Consider the following 26,806-nt stretch of genomic DNA (forward strand, 5'->3'; position numbering starts at 1 on the left):
GAAAATAGCGTTGGTAGCGGTATACGCCCCAAATTTGTACGAAGAGGATTTCTTCACTACACTAACCAATGCAATGTTAGACATTCCCGATTACTCATTTATAATAGGTGCGGATTTTAATGCCATCTGGAACCCAAGGATGGACAAATCTTACCTCCCCTTTTCCAGCGAACAAAAGAATTCATCTAAGGCATTAAAGGATTGGTCGAAGATTACAGGTGTAAATGACTTATGGCGATTACTTAATCCCACGACCCGAAAGTACTCTTGTCGATCTGCGAGACATAACACATTATCCAGAATAGATTATGTCTTTGCATCACAGAGACTATTTGATAATTATGAAGTGGAAATGATACCCAACGCACTATCAGATCACTGTTATTTACTCCTTAAAGGAACATTTGGTATACTATCCTCCCGAGCCCCAAGATGGCGATTTAACTCGATGCTGCTTAATAACAAGGAATTCATTACACAACTCAAAGAAGCTCTTATAGTATTCCAACGGGAGAATGCAAACTCGGTGCAAGACCCCAGAATATTATGGATGTCGGTAAAGGGAATGATCAAAGATTTCACTGATAGCTTTTCCTCCAAAATGCGCAAGAATCAATGCACAAAACTGGCTGAGCTGGAAACGCTTTACTCAACGTTATTTAATTCTCTAAAATACAACAACTCAACTCGACTAGAGAATCAAGTTAACGTACTAAAAATAGAGATCAATGCCATATACAGACAACAATCGGAAATACAAATACGCAGCACAAGACAACAGCAGTACTCCCAAGGTTCTAAACCTAGTCACCTATTAGCCATGCGATTGAGAATTAATGCAAAATGTGCAGATATAACTACCATTAGAGCACAACAAGTACTTGAAACAGACCCTGTAAAAATAAACGATACATTCAAAGAATTCTACTCCGACTTATATAAATCAGAAACGACCTTCGATCAAAACAAAATGTACACATATCTTAATCAAATTATTCTCCCTAAACTTTCAGAGGATGACGCTAAACAGTTAGAAACACCGATCACACTAGAGGAACTCAAGAAGGCCATAACCGCAATGCAAAGTGGTAAGGCTCCTGGAAGAGACGGTATCCCATCAGAAATGTACCTTTCTTGTTGGGACATAATTGGACCCTTATTACTAAATATGATCTTATACTCAGTCAAGGAGGGGAACTTCCATAAGAATGACAATATTGCACTCATGACAGTCCTCCTTAAAAAAGACAAAGACCCCAACGAGTGCGGTAGTTATAGACCTTTAAGCCTCCTCGGAACCGATATCAAACTGTACTCTAAGGTATTAGCCATCAGATTACAAAAGCATATGACGTCTTTAGTTCACCCGGACCAAACTGGCTTCATAAGAGGCCGCCTGATCACTGATAACATAAGACGAATACTGCACGTACTAGATGCCGACAAGGATGACACCATACCTAAGGCGATGCTGTCCCTGGATGCTATGAAAGCCTTTGACAGGCTGGAATGGTCGTATCTATGGGCAGTATTAGAAAGGATGGGGTTAGGAAAAGGATTCATTGATATGATTAAAGTATTATACAAAGACCCATCGGCCATGATTACAACAGGCACAATCATCTCCAAAATCTTTCCGGTATCACGCTCTGCCAGACAGGGTTGCCCTCTTAGTCCCGGACTATTCAATCTATCATTCCTTCCACTTAACACCCCTGCAAAAAAAGATATAACCCTCCCAGGAGAGATACCGATGGTAAAACATTTTAGATGCTTGGGAGTGGAAATATTCCCGACCATAAGACAAACGGTGAAGCACAATTACACAAAAATCCAAAACAAAATCAAAGATGACCTTGATAGATGGGCAAAACTTAAAAACACAGTACAAGCACGGATATCAATAGTTAAGATGGATGTACTACCTAGAATCAACTTATTCAGTTCAATGCTACCGTTACCCCCTCCAGAGGGTTACTGGAAAAGATTACACTCCTCCACATACAAATTTATTTGGAATAACAAACCACCACGTATAAAAAGATCCACCGCACAGAGAAATAAAGCAGATGGTGGCATGGCATTTCCAGATTTTTTCCAATATTTTAAGGCGTACACATTAAGACCATTGACAACATGGTTTGACCCCCAAGCATTAGTATCCTGGAGAAAATTAGAAGAAAACATAGTAGCCCCACATAGACTGAAGGACATAGCATACACTAAACTACCAATCAAGCACTGTGAACGGAAATTTGGCCCCATAATTACTCATGCGATCCGGATATGGCGTGAATCACAAAAAAAAAATCCTAACCCACATAAATGGCACAATCATACTCCCTTATTCAATAACAATGCACTCTTAATTGAAAAACGACCTATAAGATTCCCTATATGGGAAGAGCAAGGCATACACTCATTAGGGGATGTTTTTAACAAACAGGGTTTTTGTAGTGATAAAGAAATACGCAAAAAATTTAATCTCACCAAGTCCACATGGCTTTTTTACATACAGTTACAGCTATGTTTGAAGTCTCACAGTGTTCCATTAGACATACCAATTGAACACCACAGATACCACAAATTCTTCTATGAAAGAGAGACATCGAGAGGTTTTGTTTCAGATTTTTATCATCAATTACTAACGTCCTCGTATGAAACCCTCCAACTAGACTCTGTCTGGAGGAGGGATATACCAGACCTGGAAAATGACTTTGATTGGCAAGGAGCCTGGGCAAATGTCCGACTTACATCAAGGAACCCGGATCATCAACAAATCAATCTTAACTATATTCACAGGACATACTTGACTCCTATAAGACTGTGCAGAATGGGTCTTAAACAAGACTCCAAATGCTCCCAATGTACAAATGGGGACGAAGGGACATTTATGCACATGTATTGGGACTGCCCACCAGTTAAGGCATTCTGGAAAGATGTGACCCAACAATTATCAAAACTCGTATCTTGGAATATACCTGTACACCCCTCGGTATTACTATTGAATGATGTTTTTGAGTTTGCAGTAAATCCACAGCTAAAGAGATTGGTTTTATCGGGTATCACAGTAGCTAAAAAGCTGATAGCATCACGCTGGTTTCAACCGGAAAAAATTTGCCGGAAAGTTTGGTTTCTTACATATCTCGATGTGATTTATCAAGAAATATCTACAGCAAGAATTCTGGGTCTCAATTAATCCAAAATGTCAATGTGGTTAGAAGTGGTGGAGAGAATAAAAGCTAGCTTATAATGGTAGTGTCTGGTTAGGTGCGAGGGATAATGGAGGTACTTCCCAAGGTGGGGTCCGGGAGGGGGGGGGTTCGAGCTGGAGCATATGTGTGTAGGTTTTTAGATAACAGGTATTAGGGGTATATCTTATATAAGACAATTAACTAAAATGTGATTTCATTGGATGTGCTCTGACAATTAATGCTTGTATATCTTATCGTGTGTTGTCATGTTTGTTTATGTGTTTGTTTAAAAAATAAAAAAAAAAAAAAAAAAATCCTGTTTTCATTACAGTCATTTAAAATGTCCAATGCCTTGATGTGGACCATGGCAGCCTCGCAACTCCTGAGAAAATCTGCAAACTCTCTGAGCTCAAAGCTGTCCTTAGATCCCATCTTGGGCCATGCTTGGAGCTTGTCTCTGTATGATTTTGCTATTGTAAATGTATTTCTGTATCTCTCCTCCAAAATCTTCCATGCTGCAACATAGGCAGATTTGGTTCCGAGTAAGAAATAGCCATCAAGTGCCTTCTTAGCTTGTCCACTTACATACCTACGGAGGTAGTATATCTTCTCCTTGTCTTCAATGTTCTTCTTATCAATCAGTATTTCAAAGGAGAGTTTCCAGTCATTGTATTTAAATGGGTCCCCACTCCCCACTGAATATTGAAGGTTCAGGAATTGGAATTATGTTGGCACTTAAAGCACCTGCCAGCATCTTAACAAGCTCTGCTGTACTGTCATTTGAGGAGGTGGTCACAACTTGTGGTATGGGAGACGTATACAGGGACAGAGGACTTGTGGGAGCAGGCACTTTGTTGTCTGCTACCCTCTCATGTTCTAGTATGTCTTTCCGCTCTTCTTCTGTGGCCTCCATTTGATCGTACACAAGAATTCTTGCCTGTGCTGCATTAAGACCTTTCACTGCCTCCAAATGCTGTATCTTTCTCCGCTTTTCCTCTAGAGTCCTTTGTATAGCTCCATGTTCTTCTTCCAGTTGAGCTTTAATTCTAGCTTCCTCTTCCTCTCTCTCTAAACGGCGCTTTATGGCTGCTGCCTCTTGATCAGCTACCTTCTTTCTAGCTTCTGCTTCTAGGCACTGTATTTCCAATTGTTCTCTTTCTTGTTCTTTTAACACTTCCAGAACAGCTTGGCTTGCAGCAGCATCAGCGACAGCTTCTCGTTGCTTTCCAGAAGATCTGCTTGAACGCACTGAGGTGCCTTTCCTGGAAGAAGTGTCAGAACCAGATTTATAGGTGCTTGAGTCAAAGAGAGAGCCTGCTTCTGGCCACTCTTTCTCTCCTCCTTCTAACACACTTCCATCCAGTCTAAATGAGGCTCTGGATACAATTAACTCCGATATCCCTGCACACAGATCCACTCTTAGACGTGTGTCCTGGTCTGGAGTTGATATGTCACGTAGTTCATCATAAGTATGCTGGAGATCTTTAGAAAGAACTGTGACATCTGCAATGATATCAGTACGCAGCTCATTAGACAAATGTTCTGTCGATTGTGATAACGGACCTTTAGAAGATTTAACTTGTGTCCTCCATTTATTGTAAATGTAGTTGAATCTTTGTTGAAGCGCTTTGATCTTTTCCTCCTGCATTGCTTTACCCTTCTCTATTAGAGTTCTGGTTCTTTGAGGTCGTTTTGGTTGCTGTCCTTCCTCTTGCTGGGCTTCAGCACCATCTACCTGACCTTCTTCAAGTCGGTCTTAGGAATTTGCACTATCCCTAACACTGTCCCCTACCTCAATTGTAGGCTCTCTTGGCTCTGTCATTTGTAAATCACTTCTTTAAATGTGCCCAAATTAGTAAAGAGAAAATAGTAAATAAACCTTTAAACCTTTAACATTTGTCAAATTTGAATTAAATGCAGTAATATCCAAATAAATCAAATTGCTTAATTCAATTGGCTTTCAAAATAACCTATATATATATATATTAAGCACTTCATAATACTTACAAAACATACATATTAAATGGCCAATAATAGCCTTCACTTATAATTTCCAAAACACACTTTAAATTAGAAATGGGTAGTTCAATCAGAAAATATGTGACTTGACGCGACCAAACCCAATTTGATCCGGGGAGAAACAAGTGTCAGGAAACGAAAAAATGTCTTGCTCTTCAGAAAATCAAAAAAAAATAAATCTTGTTTTTTTTACATCTTTGAAATGTCATTAATGTGTTCCCTTATTTGCCCTTATTTGCAAACTTAAATACAACTTGTAAATGTGGTAATTATTGTTATATAGTTCGACAAGTATTGTCTCTCAATACTGTGGAAATACTACAGCCGAGGGCATTTACGCTGGGTGTGGTCTGTCCGTGGTACTTATCGAGGTGTTGAAACACACACAGACACACGTTCTCCTTTATTAGCAGAGAGAAGAACAATGTTAATTAATACACTTTATCTTAATGTTATAAGTTATAGCAACGTATAGCAAACCAGAACCTACTGAGCTGGGACAATCTTGTCAAATTCAAAGATGCCTGCCTTACCTATAAAATCCTACATGGCTTGGCTCCTCCCCCCCTCTGTACTTTCATAAAACAGAAAGCATCTGCTGATAGGTATACCAGGTCTGTAGTCAGAGGGGACTGTGTAGTCCCAAACAGGAGGTCTGCTTTTAGTCAGACAGCCTTTTCCGTGAGAGCAGCCCACACCTGGAACAGTCTTCCAACACGGCTCAGGGAGTATCAAAGTTACATCTCATTTAAAACTAACTTAAAATCATGGTTGAGAGATGGTCAAGTGTGCGACCATTTTAACTGAGGGGTTGTATTTTAATGTATTTATTTGTATGTATTTTAGTGTATTGTAACCTATACTGATTCCTACTGTGTTTTAATTACTGTACTATGTTTTTTAACTGAGGGGTTGTATTTTAATGTATTTATTTGTATGTATTTTAGTGTATTGTAACCTATACTGATTCCTACTGTGTTTTAATTATTGTACTATGTTTTAATTATTGTTGTGCTCATGTCACCTGCCCCAGAGACTACAGTTGAAAATTAGCCAACTTGGCTAAACTGGCATATTTACAGTCAAATGTTCCTTAATATGCACTGTCTCTGTATTTTAAACCAATAAATACAAAAATACAAATACAAACGTCTATATAAAAAAGATAAAAAAAATAAAAATAAAAAAGACCGTCATCAAAAAACTTGAGTCCGCGGGTGTATTGTCATTAAATTAAACAACATTAAAACACATTTAGAATGTCACGAATTTGATGAGCGAACGAATTTCGTTCGAGTGAATTTATTGCAACCTAATGGGAAACTCAAAGAAAATAACAAACAACTTATTATTATCGTAATAGGGAATAAGGATTTTATCTTAAAACCCTCTATCTTATCTACTCTACAGAAGGTTAACTCTTTCACTACCACACTACAGAAGGTTATATAGCACACTTGCATCGCGTCCCGCTCTTAAGCCATACCGAGATATACCTCATCTCATGTACCTATTGTACTCCATCAACGAATAAACCCAAAATACACCCCTCACCTGCCAGGCCCTGCCCCTTAGTGGCGTGCTACATAGGACTGGGCATGGCCACCACTCACTCTTCCTCTAATTTCGTTTCCATCATAGCGGACGCAAGACTAGTGCAACTAGTTGATTTGAAAAAGTTTAGATAATATTGGGTACTTACGGAGATGTGCTTACCCCTGGCATCTTTGGGGTATGTTCCAACGACACGTCGGGTCTATTCTGATGTTCCCTCGTCTTGTGGCAGCAGATCGAGGAACAGCGTGCAAGGTTGGCTATCGAGGTGAGCCCTGTGTCATCAGGCATTGATGCTAGTGTTAGTAATGCTGGTTTGTTTTGTTACAACCATGTGTGTCGGCGCCAGGGGCGGGATGGTTTGGTGAACGTTCCACTGAAGTGGACGGGTTCCAAGCGATCCTGGAGCGTGCTGCTGAAACACTAATGCTAACGCTAAATGCTAATGCTAATGCTAAATGCTAACACTACTGCTGAAATGCTGGGCACTGTTTTAATGTTCCCCGCCGTGGGATGTTGCCGCTTTTCCCTCCTCTTACCGGTTCATTGATGAAGGTCAGTCGGTAGCTAATGTGGGGGGTTTTGCTGAGTCCTATTTTTCCCTTTACGGGTAAATGGGTTGACAACAGGGTGCAGGGCGGGTGTGCCGTAGCTAGGTAGCCTAGCCAGGTAGCATCGATCCTGTGCCTCGGCGGGGCTGGACGGTGCCCCACCCGGGAGCCGATGCTTGAGAGCGAGTCGGCCCAGCGGGTGGCAGTAGAGCTATACTGCTGCAGGATGGAATTTAGCGGCGGCCAGTGTTGTGGCTCAGCTGACTGTTTTCTGTCCACATTAGCGTCGACCGCTATGCTATAGTGGGGCTACTGTTTTTGTTCTGTCTCTCTGCTACGGGAATGTCTGTCTATGCTACAATCTTCCCTCCTCTCAACCATTCATGCTGACGGTCAATCGGTGTCTACTGGGGGAGTATAGCGGGGGGGGCTTTGTTTACCTTCATGGGTAAATGGGCTGAGGTCTAGGGCTGGTGTGCTGTTGTGAATATTATGAATGAATGCGGGACTGGTTCTCTCTGGTCCGCCTCCTCTTAACGTTGTGTACATGGGCTTGCCCATTCTACAGTATGTTCGTGGTGTTAGTTCATTTATTCATTAACCCCTTCATGGTGCACACCACAGTGGAGGTTGCTGTTTACACCCACCACTGGTGCTCCGTGTTAGCATCAGTCCTTTGCTTTTGACATGTTGAAACAGTGCCCCGCCCGGCCGACGCCATGAGGTGGGTCGGCTCGGCGATTGGCTGGTGGGCTGCTAAAGCCTGTACCGCCACGGTATGGAATTGGCAGCGATTAGAACTGTGTTCGAATTGCTGTTTTTTCTATCGACAAATGGTGTCTGGTGGCGGGGCCTTGAGGGCCAGCCGACGTCGACATATCGCGTGAGGTTGTTGACGTTATTAGCTTTGACCCAGCCGCAAGCTATAACCGCTTAGGGCTCCCCTCTCCGCAAAGGATTTTGGTCTTCCGGCCCCACTTTTCGCTTCTCATGGGGACAGGGGCCGACACCCAGTTGATGGCTGAGCCTGGGTCTGTCCGTGAGAATGTTGTGCTGTCAAGCGGCTCCCACACCATAAGCTGTGTTGGTTGAGCCTGGTGTTACGTCTGTCAACTATAGGTGTTGTCAGCAGGGGGGCTCGAAACCTTTTGAGGCACACAGTGCGGGCTTCCCCGGCCTCGCCTTCGCCAGGCCAGGTATCATGTTGGTGCCTCCCACTCCTGCGAGATCGGCAGTGGTCTGAAAAGAAGAGGTGCGCGTGATTTAGGTGGTAGTAATATCACTGCAGGGCTACGGTGTGTAGGAACCCAAGGGGTCCTCACGCCTTGCATGTCCGGCTGCAGAACAACTCCTCAGCATGTTCTGGAGGGGTGTTCAGTGGGGGGGCTTTTGTCACCTAGATTGATGTCAGCTTCCCCCATATCAAACCGGCCCTTTCTGTCGGGGTCCCCCCTTGGGTGCGATTGCCTCGTGGGTAGTGTCAGGTTCCGACCCGACTCCACGGAACGCTCTGCTCGCACGGGTCCAGGGTTGGCTACGCACAGCGGGTGGGACCGGGCCGCCTATCTACAGTTCCTTGCGGACCTGCGCCACATGGCGGCGGGTGCGTTGGGAGTGTCATCACATATGGCTACGGCAGTACCATATGTCGAGGTGGATGGAGAGAACGCTGAGGCGGGGACTTGTGTTTAAAAACACAACCCCACCCGTTTTCGGGTTTGGTACAGACCCTATTGTCAGGGTCACCTGCAGTGACAACTCTGGTCGACGAGATCTGATCTCTGTGGACGAAGCAAGCCATCGTCGTGGCGTTTTCCTCCCGGTGTTCTCTGGTGCCTGAGAAATCGGGAGGGGGGGGGGGGGTGTCAGACCCATGTTGGACCATGGGAAGGTTCGGTATTTTTTGGATCGTCTCCTACCTGTTGAACACAGTCAGGTGGGGGTCTGGTTCTCCTCCATAGACCTGTAGGATGCGTGTTCGCATTCCCGATCTTCCGTCCTAGGGCTTACCTACGCTGCCTTACAGGGTTGGCGTATGGGTACCAGGGGCTGCCGTTCGGCTTTTCTCTGGCTCCCCGCATCTTCACCAAGTGCATGGAGGCCGCACTGGGGCCTCTGCGTCGTCAGGGGTTACGAAGTGTATTCTGCCCTGCCGACGTTCTGGTCCTTGGCGGTCAAGGTGGATCGTCAGGTCTCATGCCAGGCAGGGTTCCTACCAGCCTGGGGTTGCTGTAGACTGGAAGTGGAGTACTCCTCTTCCCAGTCAACGGGTGGAGTGCTATGGGCATCCCTCTCAGAGCGTGTTGCGACACGCTCAATACGACGTCAGTGTCGTATGTCGACAGACAGGGAGGAGTACGCTCCCCCCGTCTGCACCGGGCGGCGGGCGGCTGGCTATGGGCGTCCTCCATCTGCGCGGCCTGAGGGCTCCCCACATCCCCGACAGGGTGAATATGGGTACAGGTGTAATGTCGCGGGGCGGTCCTCATCCTGACGGGTGTCTGGAGAGGATGGACCCTTCTGTGGTTGATACCATCCGGAATGCGCATGCTCCCTCCACTGTCGCGCTTACATAGGCAGATGGCGTATGTTCCAAGAGTGGTGTAAGGCGGGGGGCAGGGACCGGTGTCCTGCCCCCTGGATACTGTCCTTGTTTACCTCCAGTCTCTCCTTGATAGACTGTCGGCTTCAACGGTGAGGGTATATGCAGCAGCTATATCTTATCATGAGGGATTTGAGGGTGATGTTTTGTTCAGCCACCCTCTTGTGAAGCGTTTCCTGCTTGGCGCCCGATGCGTTAAGCCGGTAAAACGCTCTTTGGCTCCGAGTTGGGATCTTCAATTGGTCCTCGGTCGGTTGTCCTTGGCCCCGTTTGAGCCTCTTGAGCAAGCGCCGTTGGAACAGCTGTCGTTCAAGACCGCGTTATTGCTGGCCGTCACCTCCGCTAAACGCGTGGGTGAGCTTTGTGCTCTCTCGGTACGACCAGAGTGCCTGTCTTTCGTTCCGATTGCGGTGCCACTCTGCGGCCTAATCCTGCCTTCGTGCCTATAAATATCCGGAGTTCCTTCCGCTCCAGGGATATTGTGGTTCAGGCGTTTCATCCGCCTCCTCAAGCTAGTGAGTTGGAGGAGGGCCTTCACCTGTCATGTCCGGTCCGGGCTTTGGGGATTTACCTCAGCCGTACTCAGGGCCTCGGGGCTACCGATCAGTTTGTCTGTTACGGTGGTTCTCGTGCTGGTAAGGCACTATCGAAACAGCGCCTGTCCCATTGGTTGTGCGAGGGCATTGCCCTTTGCTACACGTTGGCCGGGCTGGCTTCCCCTGGGGGCGTCAGGGCGCACTCCACTCGTGGGGTGGCAGCCTCTGCTGCTCTGCTGGGTGGGGCCTCGGTGGAGGACATCTGTGCTGCAGCTTCATGGTCCTCCCCGGGTCCCTTCGTAAAGTTTTACCTCATGGACATGACCGGGGGTTCTGTCTCCCAGGTGGTTCTGAGGTCTGTGGCCTCTCCTGCTTCCCGTCCTTTGGTGGGGTAGCAGGGGTGTGTGGGTATGGGCCACAGTGTGTTGTGTCACACGTGGTTCCGCCTGTGCTGTGTGTTCAAGGGGTTCTAGTTCCCTCTTGTTCGCACCCGGGTGGAGTTGACTGCGCCCCCTCTTCATTAGGAAGGATGGGGTGACGGGACTCCCCTTCCCCCTTGATGTGGGCTAACTGGTCCTCAGGGGGTGCATCTGTCGGGCCTCGCGTCCGCTCTACCCCATATCTCGGTATGGCTTAAGAGCGGGACGCGATGCAAGTACGCTATATAGGGATGGGTACCGAATTCGGTACTTTTGAGGCACCGAACGGAAACACGTCGGTACTACCGAGTATCGAATCAAGTGAGAAACCTTTTTTTTTTTTTTACTTTTTTTTTTTTTTTTTACCTTTTTTTTTTCATGTCAACGTTCACACGCACAATATATGCGTACCTAGGATTTGACCTGATTCAACAACAAAGCAGTCGGAGCAATGACAAGCCGAAAACTGTCGAAATTGTAGTTATTTGAAGTTTGGATTTTTTTTTACGACTGAGGTAGGTAAATTACATTTCTTGAGACTAAAGTACCGAAAAAAGGTACCGTTGGGTACCGGTATCGATTCACAGGTACCGGTACCGGTATCGGTTCAAATGTGAAAGGTACCCATCCCTAACGCTATATAACGATAGGTTATGTATATAACCTAGTTATATGAGTACTGGCTAAGCGTCCCGCTCTTAGCGTGCCCTGAGTTCCCTTGGGGAAACTTTTCTTTGGAAACGATTTTTTCCGAGGAAGAGTGAGTGGTGGCCATGCCCAGTCCTATGTAGCACGCCACTAAGGGGCGGGGCCTGGCAGGTGAGGGGTGTATTTTGGGTTTATTCGTTGATGGAGTACAATAGGTACATGAGATGAGGTATATCTCGGTATGGCTTAAGAGCGGGACGCTTAGCCAGTACTCATATAACTAGGTTATATACATAACCTGTCGTTAACTCTTTCACTACCACACTACAGAAGGTTAACTCTTTCACTTGATTTGTCTTGTTTATATCAGGGTCCCCCATTTTCCTTATAATACATTTACATGGAGCATAACCAAAGGAAGTAGGTTGGTTTCATAGGTATTTCCCCATACCTCAACACAATAATTCAGATAAGGACCAAAGCATTATATAAGATAAAAGAAGATTGTTGGTTCAGCCAATACCTTGACCTCCACAACATGGCTTATGTGAGGCTTCCAACAAATTGACATAACACAAGAGCCTGACGCAAGGTGTTAATGTCCCCAGAGAGAGAGGGGGGCCATGAAATACAATGCATTCTGGGTAGGGTTGTAGTTGTTAACACACAGGTGTGAAACTCTCCACAAAGTTAGAAGGCCATTCATCTCTGAATGCGTTTTCTGATATCACCATGATTCATAGGAAGTAGCTTGAAAAGTATCCCACCAAAATGTTCAAGTGATGGCTTATTTTGAAGGTATGAATCTGTACTTTCATAATATGTAAAAAGAAAAAATGTACGTTGCCTCAACAAGTCCATCCTCCCCACGGCCAGTCACATATATTTACACTTTAACATTGACACCTTAACACTTTAATCGCCATGGGTTAAATTCATAATTTACCATCCCTCGCCAGCTCTATTTGTCTATGGAGAAGTTCCCCTTCTTTGCAGGGCTATAACTTTTTAAATTCTATTACTAAATTACCATTATTATGGCCCATTCAATGTCCTATATGTATTGTTTAGGGTGTAGCAACGTTAAACATTAAAAAATGTTTTTTTTATCTCTTTTATCATAACTTGGCTTTTATTTCTTTTATCATGAGTTGCTTTTAAGGGTTTGCGGATTTTCTTTTAACATTAGTTAACTGTATGAGTTGTCAGGTTAGGTGTTTTTATAATTTTTTTTAGAATGTGTCCTGTCAGTGTACATGTCCATTTGTGTTTCTGTGCCTTTTTATGTTCCATGTATGGACCACAATGGAAACAAGCCTTGGCTTTATTGTGTTTTATCCATTTTTGACCTGCGTTATTGACACTGTTATTGTCTTGTCTTTTAAAATGTTTTTTTGTCATACGATTTGTGTCAAAATAAAGTATTCAATTCAATTCAATTCACATATTCATACTAAAATATGGTCTAAAGTATAAGTATGTTTTTATCGTTTTCTGCAGCTTTCTTCAGAACGTGATTTATAGCCCTAAATGCATTATATTGATGATCAAATACAGTTTGGTAGGAATCTGTGCGAGATAAAAAATGTCAACTGGACGTGGTTCTAGAAGTTTCTACGCATCATCTGATGATGACCGGATGGGCGGGGGATCGTTTATAATTCCGTGGGCAGCGTTAGATGATTCATCCAGAGTGGGTCATATGTTCATCAGATCAGTTAGTATAGAAGACGTTAGAATATAACGCTGAATCTTACCGTGGCTTCCTCGCGCCGCTGGCAGATGAGCGTGGAACAGAATTTTTTCTATTATGGGATGAAGAAATGCCCGATCCATTTCCAGGTTGTATAATAGTATATACGTCCAAATCATGTTGTTTTTTCGAGTTATTTGCACCGATCGATGTTCACTGTGTCAATACGGAGTCTCTCTAACGATAGCGAGTGCCCGGACCACATATGGATGAGCACTACCGGTTCAAAGGTTAATTTCCGGCTGGCGATCTGCCGATCGGCCACCAGATGGCGCTCTTGAACCGCTAGAGAGTTGAGTGGAGCTTTGCAGTGTGTCTCAGGGCGCCGGAAAGGAAATATGATTTCGATGACAGATTTTTTAAATATTGACATCAAAGACGAGTTACGGCATCTTCGGCAGAATGAGCATGGCTAGGAATGACGTGTAAACTCGTCCACGGCGATCATAGTGTTAATGTGTGTATAAATGGTTAACTTCAATTAAATTATATAGGCAAATAAGTCAAAACGTTTAGCACGCACACCACAGTAATTAGAATTCACAGTAAAACATATTATAGAAACGTTTACAAAAGCCCTCTTCTTAGACCACTCTTAACTTATAATGTCCAAGTTCTTTATGGCTTTATCTTGAAACGCTGCTCTTTAAACTGTGTGCATCTTCTTACTTCCTTGTGTTTATGCGTGTAGTGCGTATTTTTTGTGACTCATCTGTCCTTTGATGACGGTGCGCAGCAAACAATTGTCGGGGAAGGTCCGCTGGACGCCGGCCTTAAACTTGGACTTGTTTCATCGCCCACTCGCATCGTTGAACAGTGCAAGTTTTCACTGTAACTCCCTCCAAGCACAGCAGACACAAGTGGTTTCTTTCTATGGGTTTATTGAAAGCTTGGTCCTCCAATCCACCTCATTCTTCTGTTCTTGTCAACAGTCTTGGGGAACCTGTACAACTCCGACCATCCCTGCCGCTTGCTCGCAGGTGCCGTAATCAGTCCCAAAAGTAAAACGCGAGAGCAGCCTAACGGGACACCATATATAACCAGATTCAAAATGAATATACTATAAATTGTAGCAAATTAAATAATAAAGAAAATAAGAAATGCAACATAAATACATTCTCAAATATTACACTAGACTTACAAACTTAAATAACATATAAATTATGAAACCATATAATGGCCACAGCTACATACACAAATACTCTTTATGAATCCTTCATATACACAAATATTCTTTATGAATCCCATTCAACTTAAATTGTGCAGCACATGAACACGCCTCAAGTCCCACCCTGTTAACTCCCACAGTGAACCATAATGTCTGTTGAAACGCCCCATATCCACATTATCCGATATCACACATTAGTCTTGTGAGAAAATTATGAGAAAATTACAAATGAAAACAGTAACGTTAGTAGGCCTATTAGCTGAGTAAACATTCCTTCACCAACCGTGAAGTTGATTAGATATGATATAATTAAGATTTTCTTTTTAATTGAAGGCTTGTCGGCATCAACCTAACATTGCTTGTGGCAGTAAACTTCTGAATCAATGTCATCATCCACTTTATGTTATAACCGTACCATAACCGTTATTTTTTTTTTAATTTTTTTCCCCCTCCTTTTTTCCAATTTTTTCTCCCATCCCACTGTTAGTCGTTGTGCCAATTCCCAACCCCCTTCCTGGTTGTTGCGCACTTTCCCCTACTGTTGGTCCGAGAGGCCGGAGACTGTCACATGCTTTCCTCCGACGCATGTGCAGCCAGCCGGCAGCCAGCCTGGCCGCGCAGATTCCACTGGGAGAGTGTAACATGTGGAAGGTTGCACTACCTCTCTCCAGATCCTACCCTCGCTGAGCAGGCGCCCCGACCGAACTGTAGGGGTCGCTGTCCACAACGCCCAGGACCCACCCGCCAGCTTTCCCCACCCCCTAATACTGCCAATTGTATTAGTGTGAACGGCCAGCCAAGCTGGTGACAACGCCGGGAGCTGGATTCGAACACGCGAACTCCGGGGTCTCCAGCGTTGGTGACTCCGCTACGCCACCTGACCGCCCCCCGTTAAGCGAATGTTAAGACTAACCTTAACCTTAATCTTCCATATAGTGCTATGGTGGAAGACATGGATGCAAGACATGTAATACCAAAGGAGAAATACATATATATAATATATCAACAACAGATTTAATTGATTGTTATTTTATTACTGTATGTTATAACAGATCTAAGTGGAACAGTAACATAATAATTTGAGCAGGCCTATCACTCCACAAAAACGACGCACTTTATTTGTTTTGTTGCCAGTCTTCCAACATGGCTGTGCGTAGCTATTGGTAACCACTCTCCAAACATTACACAACCATTCTAATAAAAGTGTGTTTATGTGTGTGTTTATGTGTGTCTCTCTCTCTCTCTCTCTCTCTCTCTCTCTCTCTCTCTCTCTCTCTCTCTCTCTGTCTCTCTCTCTCTCTCTCTCTCTCTCTCTCTCTCTCTCTCTCCTCTCTCTCTCTCTCTCTTCATCTCTCTCTCTCTCTCTCTCTCTCTCTCTCTCTCTCTCTCTCTCTCTCTCTCTCTCTCTCTCTCTCTCTCTCTCTCTCTCTCTCTCTCTCTCTCTCTCTCTCTCTCTCTCTCTCTCTCTCTCTCTCTCTCAGGGAGGCCTTCCCCATGGTGCTGGTGGCCAACAAAGTAGACCTGGTCCATCTGAGGAAGATCATTAATGAGCAGGGCCAAGAAATGGCTGCTAAACACAATGTAGGTACTGTAGGTGCGTGCGTGCGTGCGTGCGTGCGTGCGTGCGTGCGTGCGTGCTTGCGTGCGTGCGTATAGTGCGTGCGTATAGTGCGGACATGTCATTAAGATTACATGTTTTCCAATGTGAACGGTGTGTGGTAGGCTGTTTAGCTGCAGATGCCCCAAACTTAGCTACAGCTGGGCAAGCTGCACTCATTCCTAGGTATACACTAGTTTGAACGTTCTGGATCCTCGTGTTGGAGTGATACTTGCTCTTAGCCAGAGCCGTTGAAGATAGAGTTGCGACACGCTTTGATCTCGCCGCCAGGCGATCACGTGGTTCACGTAGCTCCCTTAGTTCCAATTTGTTTTTGCAATGAGCGCTGTCGACTTGATTTCAGCGGGACAGAACGGCAGAACTACTACTGTTACAGCAATTGTTGGTACTTATTAACACAATGTGCATTGATCACTGTTGCGTTATATCATTTACATGTCTGCTACTTTAATATTTACATTATATTACTTTTTATCACTAGGCGATGACGGCAATTTCGAACGTTACTATAGCTACTGATGACTATTCTTTTACATTAGCCATATCACGGCAGTTGTTAAACACTCAAGCATAATTGTATTAATCAGCCCACATTACAGTTATATCTTGACAACACATTATATTCAATATATATATAGCATTTCAGGGGAGTGGCAGAGAGACAGCATTAGTCCGTTTTTCTGTGGACTGTCCCATAACCTAGGATAAGTTACATACATTTACAGTATGCATTCATATTTTTCTTATGCTTCTATGGTCATAAATACACACATCTTAATGCTATCTATAAGACATTCATACATGCACAAAGTGAATATGGAAATGCAGTGAATATCATACCTCAAGCTGTTTACTCTGCATTTCTTAGCATTTACATTTCATACTGTAACCATTGATGTATTATAAAAGCTCTTATAATACATCCATGACTAACTTAAATGCTGTTCACACTGTATATATCTTAGCGTATTCATACTACTCTTTTCATACTGTTCATTCTGTTAATAATGTTCATACTGTATATCTTAGCACATTCATATACCTACCTCCGTTTATTCTATTTATATATCATACATAATATGCAAGTAAAATTACACTGCACTGCACCGCTTCTTTTGCACTTCTGGTTCAATTAAATGTCTTTCGTTGTTTCAGTACTTCAGTAGTCTGTGCAAATGACAATACAGTTGAATCTAATCTAATCTAAATATCAATCATGCCAGAAACTACTCAATTAAGCCAAGAAAGAAGTTTGGTCAACAGTAGAAAAAATGCAAGGCAAGCAATTCCACAATTTTTTTATTATTATAGGCCTATAATATGTCCAGGTAGAGGTCCAGTCTTCCACTCCTGTTGTTGGTAGTGCTAGATTCGGGCCTTGCTGTCACGACTGCTGCTAACAAACCTCAGACTGGACACACGCGCGTCGTCATTATAGTGGTAATTTATCCTAGAAAACAAAACAGGGAGATAGCGAGTTATGGAGTTGCTCATGCACTCTACAACAACACACATCTTGTATCTCTTCTCATCTCTAACATTTCCATTCCACAGCATGCAAGCATCCTGCTTCAAGAGGTGTATGATTGTGTATGTGACAATAAAACTCGATTTGATTTAAATATTCTAGAGGGTTTAGAGTTCACCCACCAGTTTCTGCTGTGGGAAACTTGGTATTTTAGTATACATATTTTGCTTGCATCTAACTTTTATAGATCGACATCTTACCATGGTTGGCTGTGCAGCATTTGGATGCACCAATCGGTCCGAGAAAGGGATTCGGATGTATGGCTTATTGGCTTCCCAAAAGACACAGACAGGAGAAGAAAAAGGTTGACTAGTTCATATAGTTTAACTAGTATACAGCTCAGACAACAACTTAAAGGTCAGGCCAGCTTGACTTAGATATGACATGTCCAAGTAAATCACATCTTGTTCTTTTTCTCGTTGTCTTCATATCAATCTTGTGACGGATACGACAAAACCCATAATCTCATCTTTGTTTACCTTTCTTGTCATTATCTGTTATTAATTTGTCATCTTAATTTGTCAAATTTTAAACTGTGCATAATCTTTCTATGGCCATAGAAAACAGATAATAAACTATATTCTATGTTTGATACAATTTGACTCAATGTGTTTTACTGTAATATGTACATGACTACAATGAATTTGTGATTGACAATTATGGGGTAAAGTCTGGAATGATTCTGCAGGCACATTTTGAGGGAGAGCAATTCACAGCAAACCAAAAAGGCCAACTCAAATTGAAGGCTGATGCTGTTCCAACCATATTTGTGCATCGCCCTAAGCCCAAGAGGAGAAAGGGTCCCACTGTGAGAACCAGCCCAAGACCAGTTTTTTTTATTAATTTGTATTTATTTTGATTTAACCTTTATCTATTCGGTGAAGACGAGTTATTCTAATAAAAAAAATTACATTACCTATCTGTCCCACTTTGTCCCACCAAAATCTTACTGTTGTCCTGCTTTTGGACTTTTTGCATCTGGTCACCCTACATTCAGGTGTGTCGACCTCGCATGGAGAGATACGAATTCTGAGAAAACCTTCCAGTATATACTTGCATCTGAAAAGGTTAAGGAGGAGACATTCTACCAAAGATTTAGCAGGAAAATCATCATGTGCACCTTTTTGTTAACAGCAGGGACGTAGTGGAGGGTAAACCTAACCCACCTAAACTCAGTAACTCACCTTTCATGAAATAGATCCTACAAGATCCTAGATGGATCCTAATGGATATCATTGAAATACATAGTTCAGATTCATGTTTTATAGTTACAGGACAAACCTTGTTACGTGGAGGGCCAAACCTGGGAATGGAAATAGACTATTTTACACATGTATCAAGTATATGACATGGTATTATGTCAACATGTTGGTTCCTTGTAATAATAATAATCACGTTATTTCAAAATCACTCCTGTAATATAACCTGATTAAACTAAAATTCATTCTATCAGTCAGAGAAAAATGGGCCTCCTTTCCTATGGACTCAGAGCTGTCGGGACGCAGTTCAGCTGAGTGAGAGTGTGATTAGGACCAGGCTAATGCCTCTTCATTCCGTGCAGACGCTTATCTCTCATTTTCTCCTCCAGATAACATATATCGAGACCAGTGCCAAGGACCCACCTATGAACGTGGACAAGGCCTTTCACGAGCTGGTCAGAGTTATACGGTAATTCACCCGTCTCTGTGTTGCGGTTGCATACTTGTCATTCAAATTATACACAAGACTCAATTTTCATTCAACTCATGCTCTGTCACACACACACACACACACACACACACACACACACACACACACACACACACACACACACACACACACACACACACACACTCAATCTGGTAGTTTATAGTCAAACGAGTACAGAATAATGTCACTCAATTGAGAACACATGGACAACTTCGCTTCTGGCAAAACAAATAGCTTTTAAACAGTGCTTTTATTGCATTTTAATAGTGCTTCTATTACCATTGTGCTGTGCAAAAATTTACATTCAGCAGAATCCAACTGAACCAGAGTGAAGTGAAATCCAGCAACAAAACTGTGATTTAGAACAAGAGAGACGCGTCCTTGTCTCCTCTCCCGCTTTTCTCTCCTCACCTCTGTGTCTTTGTAAACCAAAGTGGTGCATTATGGGGGAGTTTGAAGGAAGTCGGAAGAATGTAGCATCCATCATAGAGTCTGTGTCGTCTGTTGAATTGGCATGAAATGGAAACATCTGTCGTCGGATCTAATGTTATACAACGGATATAAACAAGACAATCGCAATAAAACATGTTGCATGAGCGGAGCAGTCTGGTGAGAGTTCACTGCACACTCTGGCTGGGGGGGGGGGGGGGGGCAGGGGGCACTAGGGTCCACTAGGGGCCACTTCGTATGACATGTTGGTTTTTTCAGGATTTCTGATTTTCACAGACATTAAAACGTTTTATTTTTTTTATTTTTTTTACTTTATTAACCAGGGTATATTCTCTGAGCTCTGCTCAGCTCCACAGTTAAACACATTAACTTCTGGGAGTTGCCCAATACAACTATACAGCCTGACATGGTTTTCCACTGAGCAGTAATGGTGCTGAGGGGGTTAAGTTAGGTTCAGTAGTGGTGCTGAGGGGGTTAAGTTAGGTTCAGTAGTGGTGCTGAGGGGGTTAAGTTAAGTTCAGTAGTGGTGCTGAGGGGGTTAAGTTAGGTTCAGTTGTGGTGCTGAGGGGGTTAAGTTAGGTTCAGTAGTGGTGCTGAGGGGGTTAAGTTTTTAGGTTCAGTAGTGGTGCTGAGGGGGTTAAGTTAGGTTCAGTAGTGGTGCTGAGGGGGTTAAGTTAGGTTCAGTAGTGGTGCTGAGGGGGTTAAGTTAGGTTCAGTAGTGGTGCTGAGGGGGTTAAGTTAGGTTCAGTAGTGGTGCTGAGGGGGTTAAGTTAGGTTCAGTAGTGGTGCTGAGGGGGTTAAGTTATGTTCAGTGGTGGTGCTGAGGGGGTTAAAGCCCAACATCCAGGTTAAACCCTACTGATCAATTATGGTTAGTTTACATCATTGGTATATAATTTCATTATTTATTTTTTTCCATTTGACACCGGAAATGCCCCTCCGAAAGAGTTAAAAAGGTCCACGCACGAATAACATGCACGCGCGAATCAAAAAAGCTTATCAAACGCCGACGTCACTACAGGTGCATATTAATGAGCCGAATCTAAAAGCTTATCAGACGCTAGCACGGCCGTGACGTCACTTCAGGAAACGTATGCCTTATGCGCGTCCGGGTCATAGTACTACTGGATATATGGCGCTGGCTAACGTTAGCATTATGTCTACTGTCGTGAACCATTTGAGATCGGGGCATGTAGAGGAGTTTGGGGAACGAGTAAAATCATGTGCAGGTCCTCTTCTCAGACCTGTGTGGCAAAGCACTGCACACGCATCATGCAAGCTACACGTCGCTGCATGTTGATCAATGGTGGCCCACTCGGTGCATCACAGTTAGCTTATAGCTCCGCCGTCCCTGCTACAGTCGGGACCACTACACTGACGTTAGCCTATAGCTCCGCCGTCCCTGCTACAGTCGGGACCACTACACTGACGTTAGCCTATAGCTCCGCCGTCCCTGCGGAGCTATAGTGGTTCTCTCCTCTTTGTGTGCCCCCGTTCTCGCGTGTGTCCTGCCGGGGAGCTTGTGGACGCGACAACAGCGGCGGCCGTAGCGTTAGTTAGCTCATAGCTATCGTGTACCACTAGCGTTACGGCAGGCTCGAGCACCCTACGGCTGCCGCCGTTGTCGCGTCCATGGGCTCCCCGGCAGGGTACCCGTGGGGACGGGGTGTACAGAGAGGAGAGAACCATTTTGTGTCGGGCGTTCATGCCGGCCAGCGAGCCGGACGTCGGGATATGTTGTTAGCACAATAGCTACCAAGCTAAGCTATGTTAGCTTATAACGGTGTACACAATATGTACAACGACACAATGATTTACATTATTACAAATATGGTAACGTGGTTGTGGCTTTTACAAATAGTGGTTCGCTTTAGAGATGGATGGCTATGATCACGAAGCAATAGTGTTGTTAGGTGAAACAGATACATTTTCATTCGGCTAGTAGTAGCAAGGCTCTCAGTGCCTGCCACTAGTTGTGTGTGACTCTCAGCGCCCCCTGGTGAGCCCCCTGGTGCCCTGCACCTCTTGTGACGACATCATTTCGATTACACATGCACGTTATGAACCATTGATTAAAATATCCACGTGCCTGGTGATTGTGTTGGGCAGACAAAATGTTTGATAAAAACGCTAAAACTGGGTCAATGAAAGTCACCGTTGGCCTAGTCCACATTGTTTATTGAACAAAAATACAACATGAAGGTTGGCCTTTAAGTAAACAAAATAAATAAAAGAAAATTCATTTATATAGCGCTTTTATCCAAAGTGATTTACAATTTTGTTCCTCACATTCACACACCAATGGCAGAGGCAACCATGCAAGGTGCTGACCTGCTCATCTGGAGCAATTAGGGGTTAAGTGTCTTGCTCAAGGACACATCGACACGCAACCTTCCGACTACCAGACGACTGCTCTACCTCCTGAGCCACTGTCTCCAAGTTAAGTTCAGTAGTTGCTGAGGGGGGGTTGTTCATTCCCTGCAGTTCATTAATTTCTAATATTGAAGATCTCCTGGTTCCTGCTTTTTCTCCTCTACCTGTTCATTGCTGTGCTGCTGATCACAACCTTGTAATATAGACCATGTGAGGAGGACACCATCTTTCTTTCTGCAGATTACCTGGTTTTCCACTGTAGTTTATGGAACTGGCCCAGGGCTCCATGTCTATCAAAACAAAATCCATGTGTTGTGTTTTTTTTGTGTATTTCTTGCAAACAGGTATGATAAATCAAATTTATTTGACATACATACATCTTTTTCTTTCTAGTTGTTGGGCTGTAGAGTAGATTGTAGTTGATGGTAGAAAAAACACAAAACCTCACAATTAAAAGGGTATTTTAATTTTAATGCACAGAATATGTTTTGATCTCGTCAGGTACAGATACTAATACCGGTAACATACATAGTATCAAATACATGTATTTATTTTCTATTTTATTTACTTACATTCTGCAAACCTCATTGGTCCTACTATGGAACATTGGCTCCACTGTAGGAGGGACAGACTAGTGAACGTCTTGTCAGGGAGGGAGGGGGGACTCTGAGAGTTATTTCCTGTCTTAACAGACGTGTAATTTCAGAAGAATTTGGTTTGTGTTGATATTCACTATGTGGTCATATCCTATCTGAGGGTCTACGGCTGCCACTAGGAGGAAAAACCAAGGACTGGTCAAGTTATGAGCTTTACTAATCCATATACTCAAAGGTTTGTGACCGCTGATCATTGCCATGTCTACACCCTTTAGCCTAATGTGTAAAAAAGATTATGGAAATTTTTATTTTCACCTTGCTCATATAAATGACCGCTCCTAGTTTGTTGCTCCCAGAGTCTTTGAGGCGCTAAGTAGAGTGGATCAGCGAATCAACATTGCCCTCTTGTGGTCAGCTGATAGAATCTACTTAATCTGATTAGCCCTATTACTCAACTCTCTCTTCCCCTCCCTCTCTCCATCCCTCCTTCCGTTCCCAACAGACAACAAGTCCCAGAGCGGAGCCTGAAGAAGAAGAAGAAGATGAAGTGGCGAGGCGAGCGTTCCACAGGCTCCCACAGGTTCCACTGTGTCATCTTGTGACCTCCTCCTCCTCCTCCTCCTCCTCCTCCTCCTCCTCCACCTCCTCCTCCTCCTCCTCCTCCTCCTCCTCTGCGTCACTCGTAAACCAACAAACACACAAAGACCTTCAGATGTCAGGGAATATTGCACCCCAGCAGGAACCAACTACCGGAGCACAAAACGGAGGGCCCGGCGGTGGATGGGTGTGTGGATGGAGGCAATACGGCCTGAAACTTTGACCTGGAGATGCCTCTGAACATTTGGTGGTGCACTCCCCCCTCCTCCCTGGAGTATCTTGCTCCATGCAAAAAACAAACAAGCGTTTGACCCCTCCCCTTTTCCCCCTCCCAGGAACCATAACGTCACTGAAGACTGTCTTTCAAGATCAGGTTTTACGTTCGCTGTTCCCTAAAGCAAGTGGTGCAAGACAAGCATGATCCTGGAGGGAAGCAGGGTCACGGGGTCAGGACCTCAGTGATGTTGGAACTGCTCTCTCCTTGGGGAATGGAAGAGAGGTGATGGGATCAGGACCTCAGTGATGTTGGAACTGCTCTCTCCTTGGGGAATGGAAGAGACGTGACAGGAGCAGGACCTCAGTGATGTTGGAACTGCTCTCTCCTTGGGGAATGAAAGAGACGTGACAGGAGCAGGACCTCAGTGATGTTGGAACTGCTCTCTCCTTGGGGAATGGAAGAGACGTGACGGGATCAGGACCTCAGTGGGACGGGTGGGAGGCTACAGGTGGCCGTGCGTTACAAAAGGGACAATTCGTTTTGCTGCCTCATCCCTCCCACCCTTCTGTCCTCACCCATCTCTCTCCTACTCCTCCTCTCCGCTGTTATTGGCCCGAAGAAGAGGAGCATCCATTTGAAATCTCTCACTGGACCGTCTTTGGAGTATTGTGGTGCAAGTCGACCAAACTCTCTTGTGAAGTAGAGATATAAGAAGGAGGGATGGACGGGTGTATGGACGGGTGAAGGAGGTCCATCTGTGTTGTTGTTTCGGTGGTGGTGGGGGGTGTCCAGTGAAAACTGAATGTTTCGTGCTGTTGTTGACGGGTACCGTGCAAGTTCTGTGAGTACGTTGTGGTCGTGTGACGCCCCATGGTGTTGAGAAGTCAGACAGACGGGAGTGAATAGAAAGTAGTGGATTAGATGCCGAGAAGAAGTCAACGGTATGGTGGGTTGTATCAAATGGGTTTACAAAGGTTGGAACGGTCGGCATAATATGGTCATATTATGAGCTGATGGTAAGAGAGCGATCGATAAGATGGTTAATGGCAACTTCATGGTAAAAACGTGTAAAAGAAAGCAGGAAGCCAGACCAGCACTCTCAGATTCAATATTTTTTAATGGCAGCCTGAAACATACATGTTTCGGAACTATACTATACTATACTACACGTATGTTTTAGGCTGCCATTAAAAAATATTGAATCTGAGAGTGCTGGTCCGGCTTCCTGCTTTCTTCAACTCAATTCTACGGGATTACAGCACCCAGTGTCAGACTTTGTGAGCGCGGTCTAACTTGACTTTTTAAAAACGTGTAAAAGCCATTTATTGATTCTAAGCCAGAAACACGATTGGTTAATGTGTGTAGTCACTCCCCCCTCTGTAAAACTAACAAAGGTTAGTCGTTCCCCTGCTACCTGGCCTTGTATTCAATGAACATCTCAACCTGATTTACATTCCTAAGGAATGTCGTGGCAGTCATGTGACCTCACTAGCGCTACGTAGCGGCTGGAGACGCGGATTGATTTGCACTGGCCAATAGCCAAACCATGTGATGTCAGTTCAGTTCAGGGCTATAGGAGAGAAGTGTCTGTTTTGTGTTGGATTCATGGGAACTGGTAGTGCTTTTTATCCACACTGCACATTCTTAGCCCCTGGTTATTGTTAGCTCGAGGCTAAGATTCAGCCCCCCTTTCGCACACCAGAACTAACTCCAAAAGTTCTATCGTTTTGTCTATTCCTGCTTTAGTCAGTGCTAAAGTGTGTGGAAGCTACGTTAACCCAAGGCTAAGTGCCCAGTGAGCCTACAGGGTTAAGAGGGGTCTTAAATGAAGTTAGCCCTTGTGATAAAGTCGGGGTTAACCTACTGAGAGCAGCCCAGTACTCCTAGCTGGGGCTACGAGGGGTCTTAAATGCAGCTAGTCCTGCGCTAAATTAAGTGGTGAAAAGCCCTTAAATAGAACTATGTTCAGGTTTAACAGGACCATTGACTCCAAGCACCAACATTCAATGTGTATCTACTAGTTATCTGCTTGGAGGGAGTGGACAATTATCTAGGAAATGGCTCGTACTGTTAACGCACTAAAAAAACAAACATATGTGGGGCTTTATTTGTCTGGATGAATATTGTCTCTTGATGGAAGTAACTTTTTGCACTTTTAATAGAATTTCTATCTTTCATATTTGCATGTTTTCTTTTTTTTTATCTGCAAATGAAAGGGAAGGCATGATAGAAATGAATTGAATGTAAACAACAACGAAACAAAATGTTGTCACTCTGTCTGCCTGCGTGGGCCCAATTACTATAGGTGTGGGGGGGGGGGGGGGGGGGGTCATAGCAGAGTTGAGATCAATTCAATTTGAAAATAAGTACATGTAAAACACTATTGAAACTTTCAGTCATTTTGAAATGAGAACAATAATTGATTAAGAGGTTTCTGTCATCTAATTATAATAGAAATCAACATCCTGGACAGAAAAGTGAATTGATCTCATCATGAATATATATATATATATATATATATATATATATATATATATATATATATATATATATATATATATATATATATATATATATATATATATATATATATAGTACAGTATTAATCTACAACGTTAAAGGGATTTATGGGAGGTGAGTCGGACATGTATGCCGTTTGTTTGGCTCAGACATACCAGACTGGGCTGTGGGGAGGAGGGGGTTAACATTGAAGAAATGTTTTATCATATCATGTATGTTTGATACTTTTTGTATTATTGACATGATTCTTGCAATGTTTTTTTTTTCTTTTTTTTTTAACGAATGAATAATTTATTACTTGTCCATGTTACCTCAGTGTGTTTCCAGATCTGGACAAAAACTCTTATTTTGAAAAAATCTTCAGGTGTGCTTCATTTCCGGTCTATGGGGGGTCAGAAGGACCCACGATGGATCATCATTAGCTGACTTCCGGCAGGCGTCTGCTTGAAAATATAATGTGTTTCTGTGAGACTGGTTCTTAGGACGAGAGATTCCCTTGATTTATTGCTAACTCACCTAGTCTCTTGATCAGATTGTGTGAAGGACCTTGGCTTTTAAAAATAAAGTCATGGCTTTAATGCATCACCAGCAAGTGACGAGAGGACCGTGGACCTTCTAAAGGACCTTATGTCATGCTCAGGTTGGGAAAGGAACCCCAACCTGAGCGTGACGAGCAAAATGGCCACCGTGTGAGTATGGTCAATTGTTCTCAACCCGGGGATCAGGACCTTCCAAGGGGATTGTGAAATGGTAGGAAGTGGGCCTGGTTATATA

The 26,806-nt window shown here is 43.8% G+C and overlaps 1 protein-coding gene across 1 annotated transcript in view; it reads left to right on the top strand.

Moving 5' to 3' along the window:
• Positions 1–24,588, top strand: part of mrasa (muscle RAS oncogene homolog a) — a gene marked incomplete at its 5' end in the record, with an annotated part of 43,925 nt that extends 19,337 nt beyond the window's left edge. The window contains 3 exons of the mRNA XM_084314446.1: positions 15,926–16,025; positions 19,179–19,258; positions 23,201–24,588. Of these exons, the coding sequence (XP_084170572.1) occupies positions 15,926–16,025; positions 19,179–19,258; positions 23,201–23,300 (280 nt within the window). The 3' untranslated portion in view covers positions 23,301–24,588. The remainder of the gene's footprint in view (positions 1–15,925; positions 16,026–19,178; positions 19,259–23,200) is intronic.
• Between the last annotated feature and the right edge of the window lie 2,218 nt (positions 24,589–26,806).

Source organism: Notolepis coatsorum, assembly GCF_963971535.1.
Source record: "Notolepis coatsorum genome assembly, chromosome: 5".
Taxonomy (NCBI): domain Eukaryota; kingdom Metazoa; phylum Chordata; class Actinopteri; order Aulopiformes; family Paralepididae; genus Notolepis; species Notolepis coatsorum.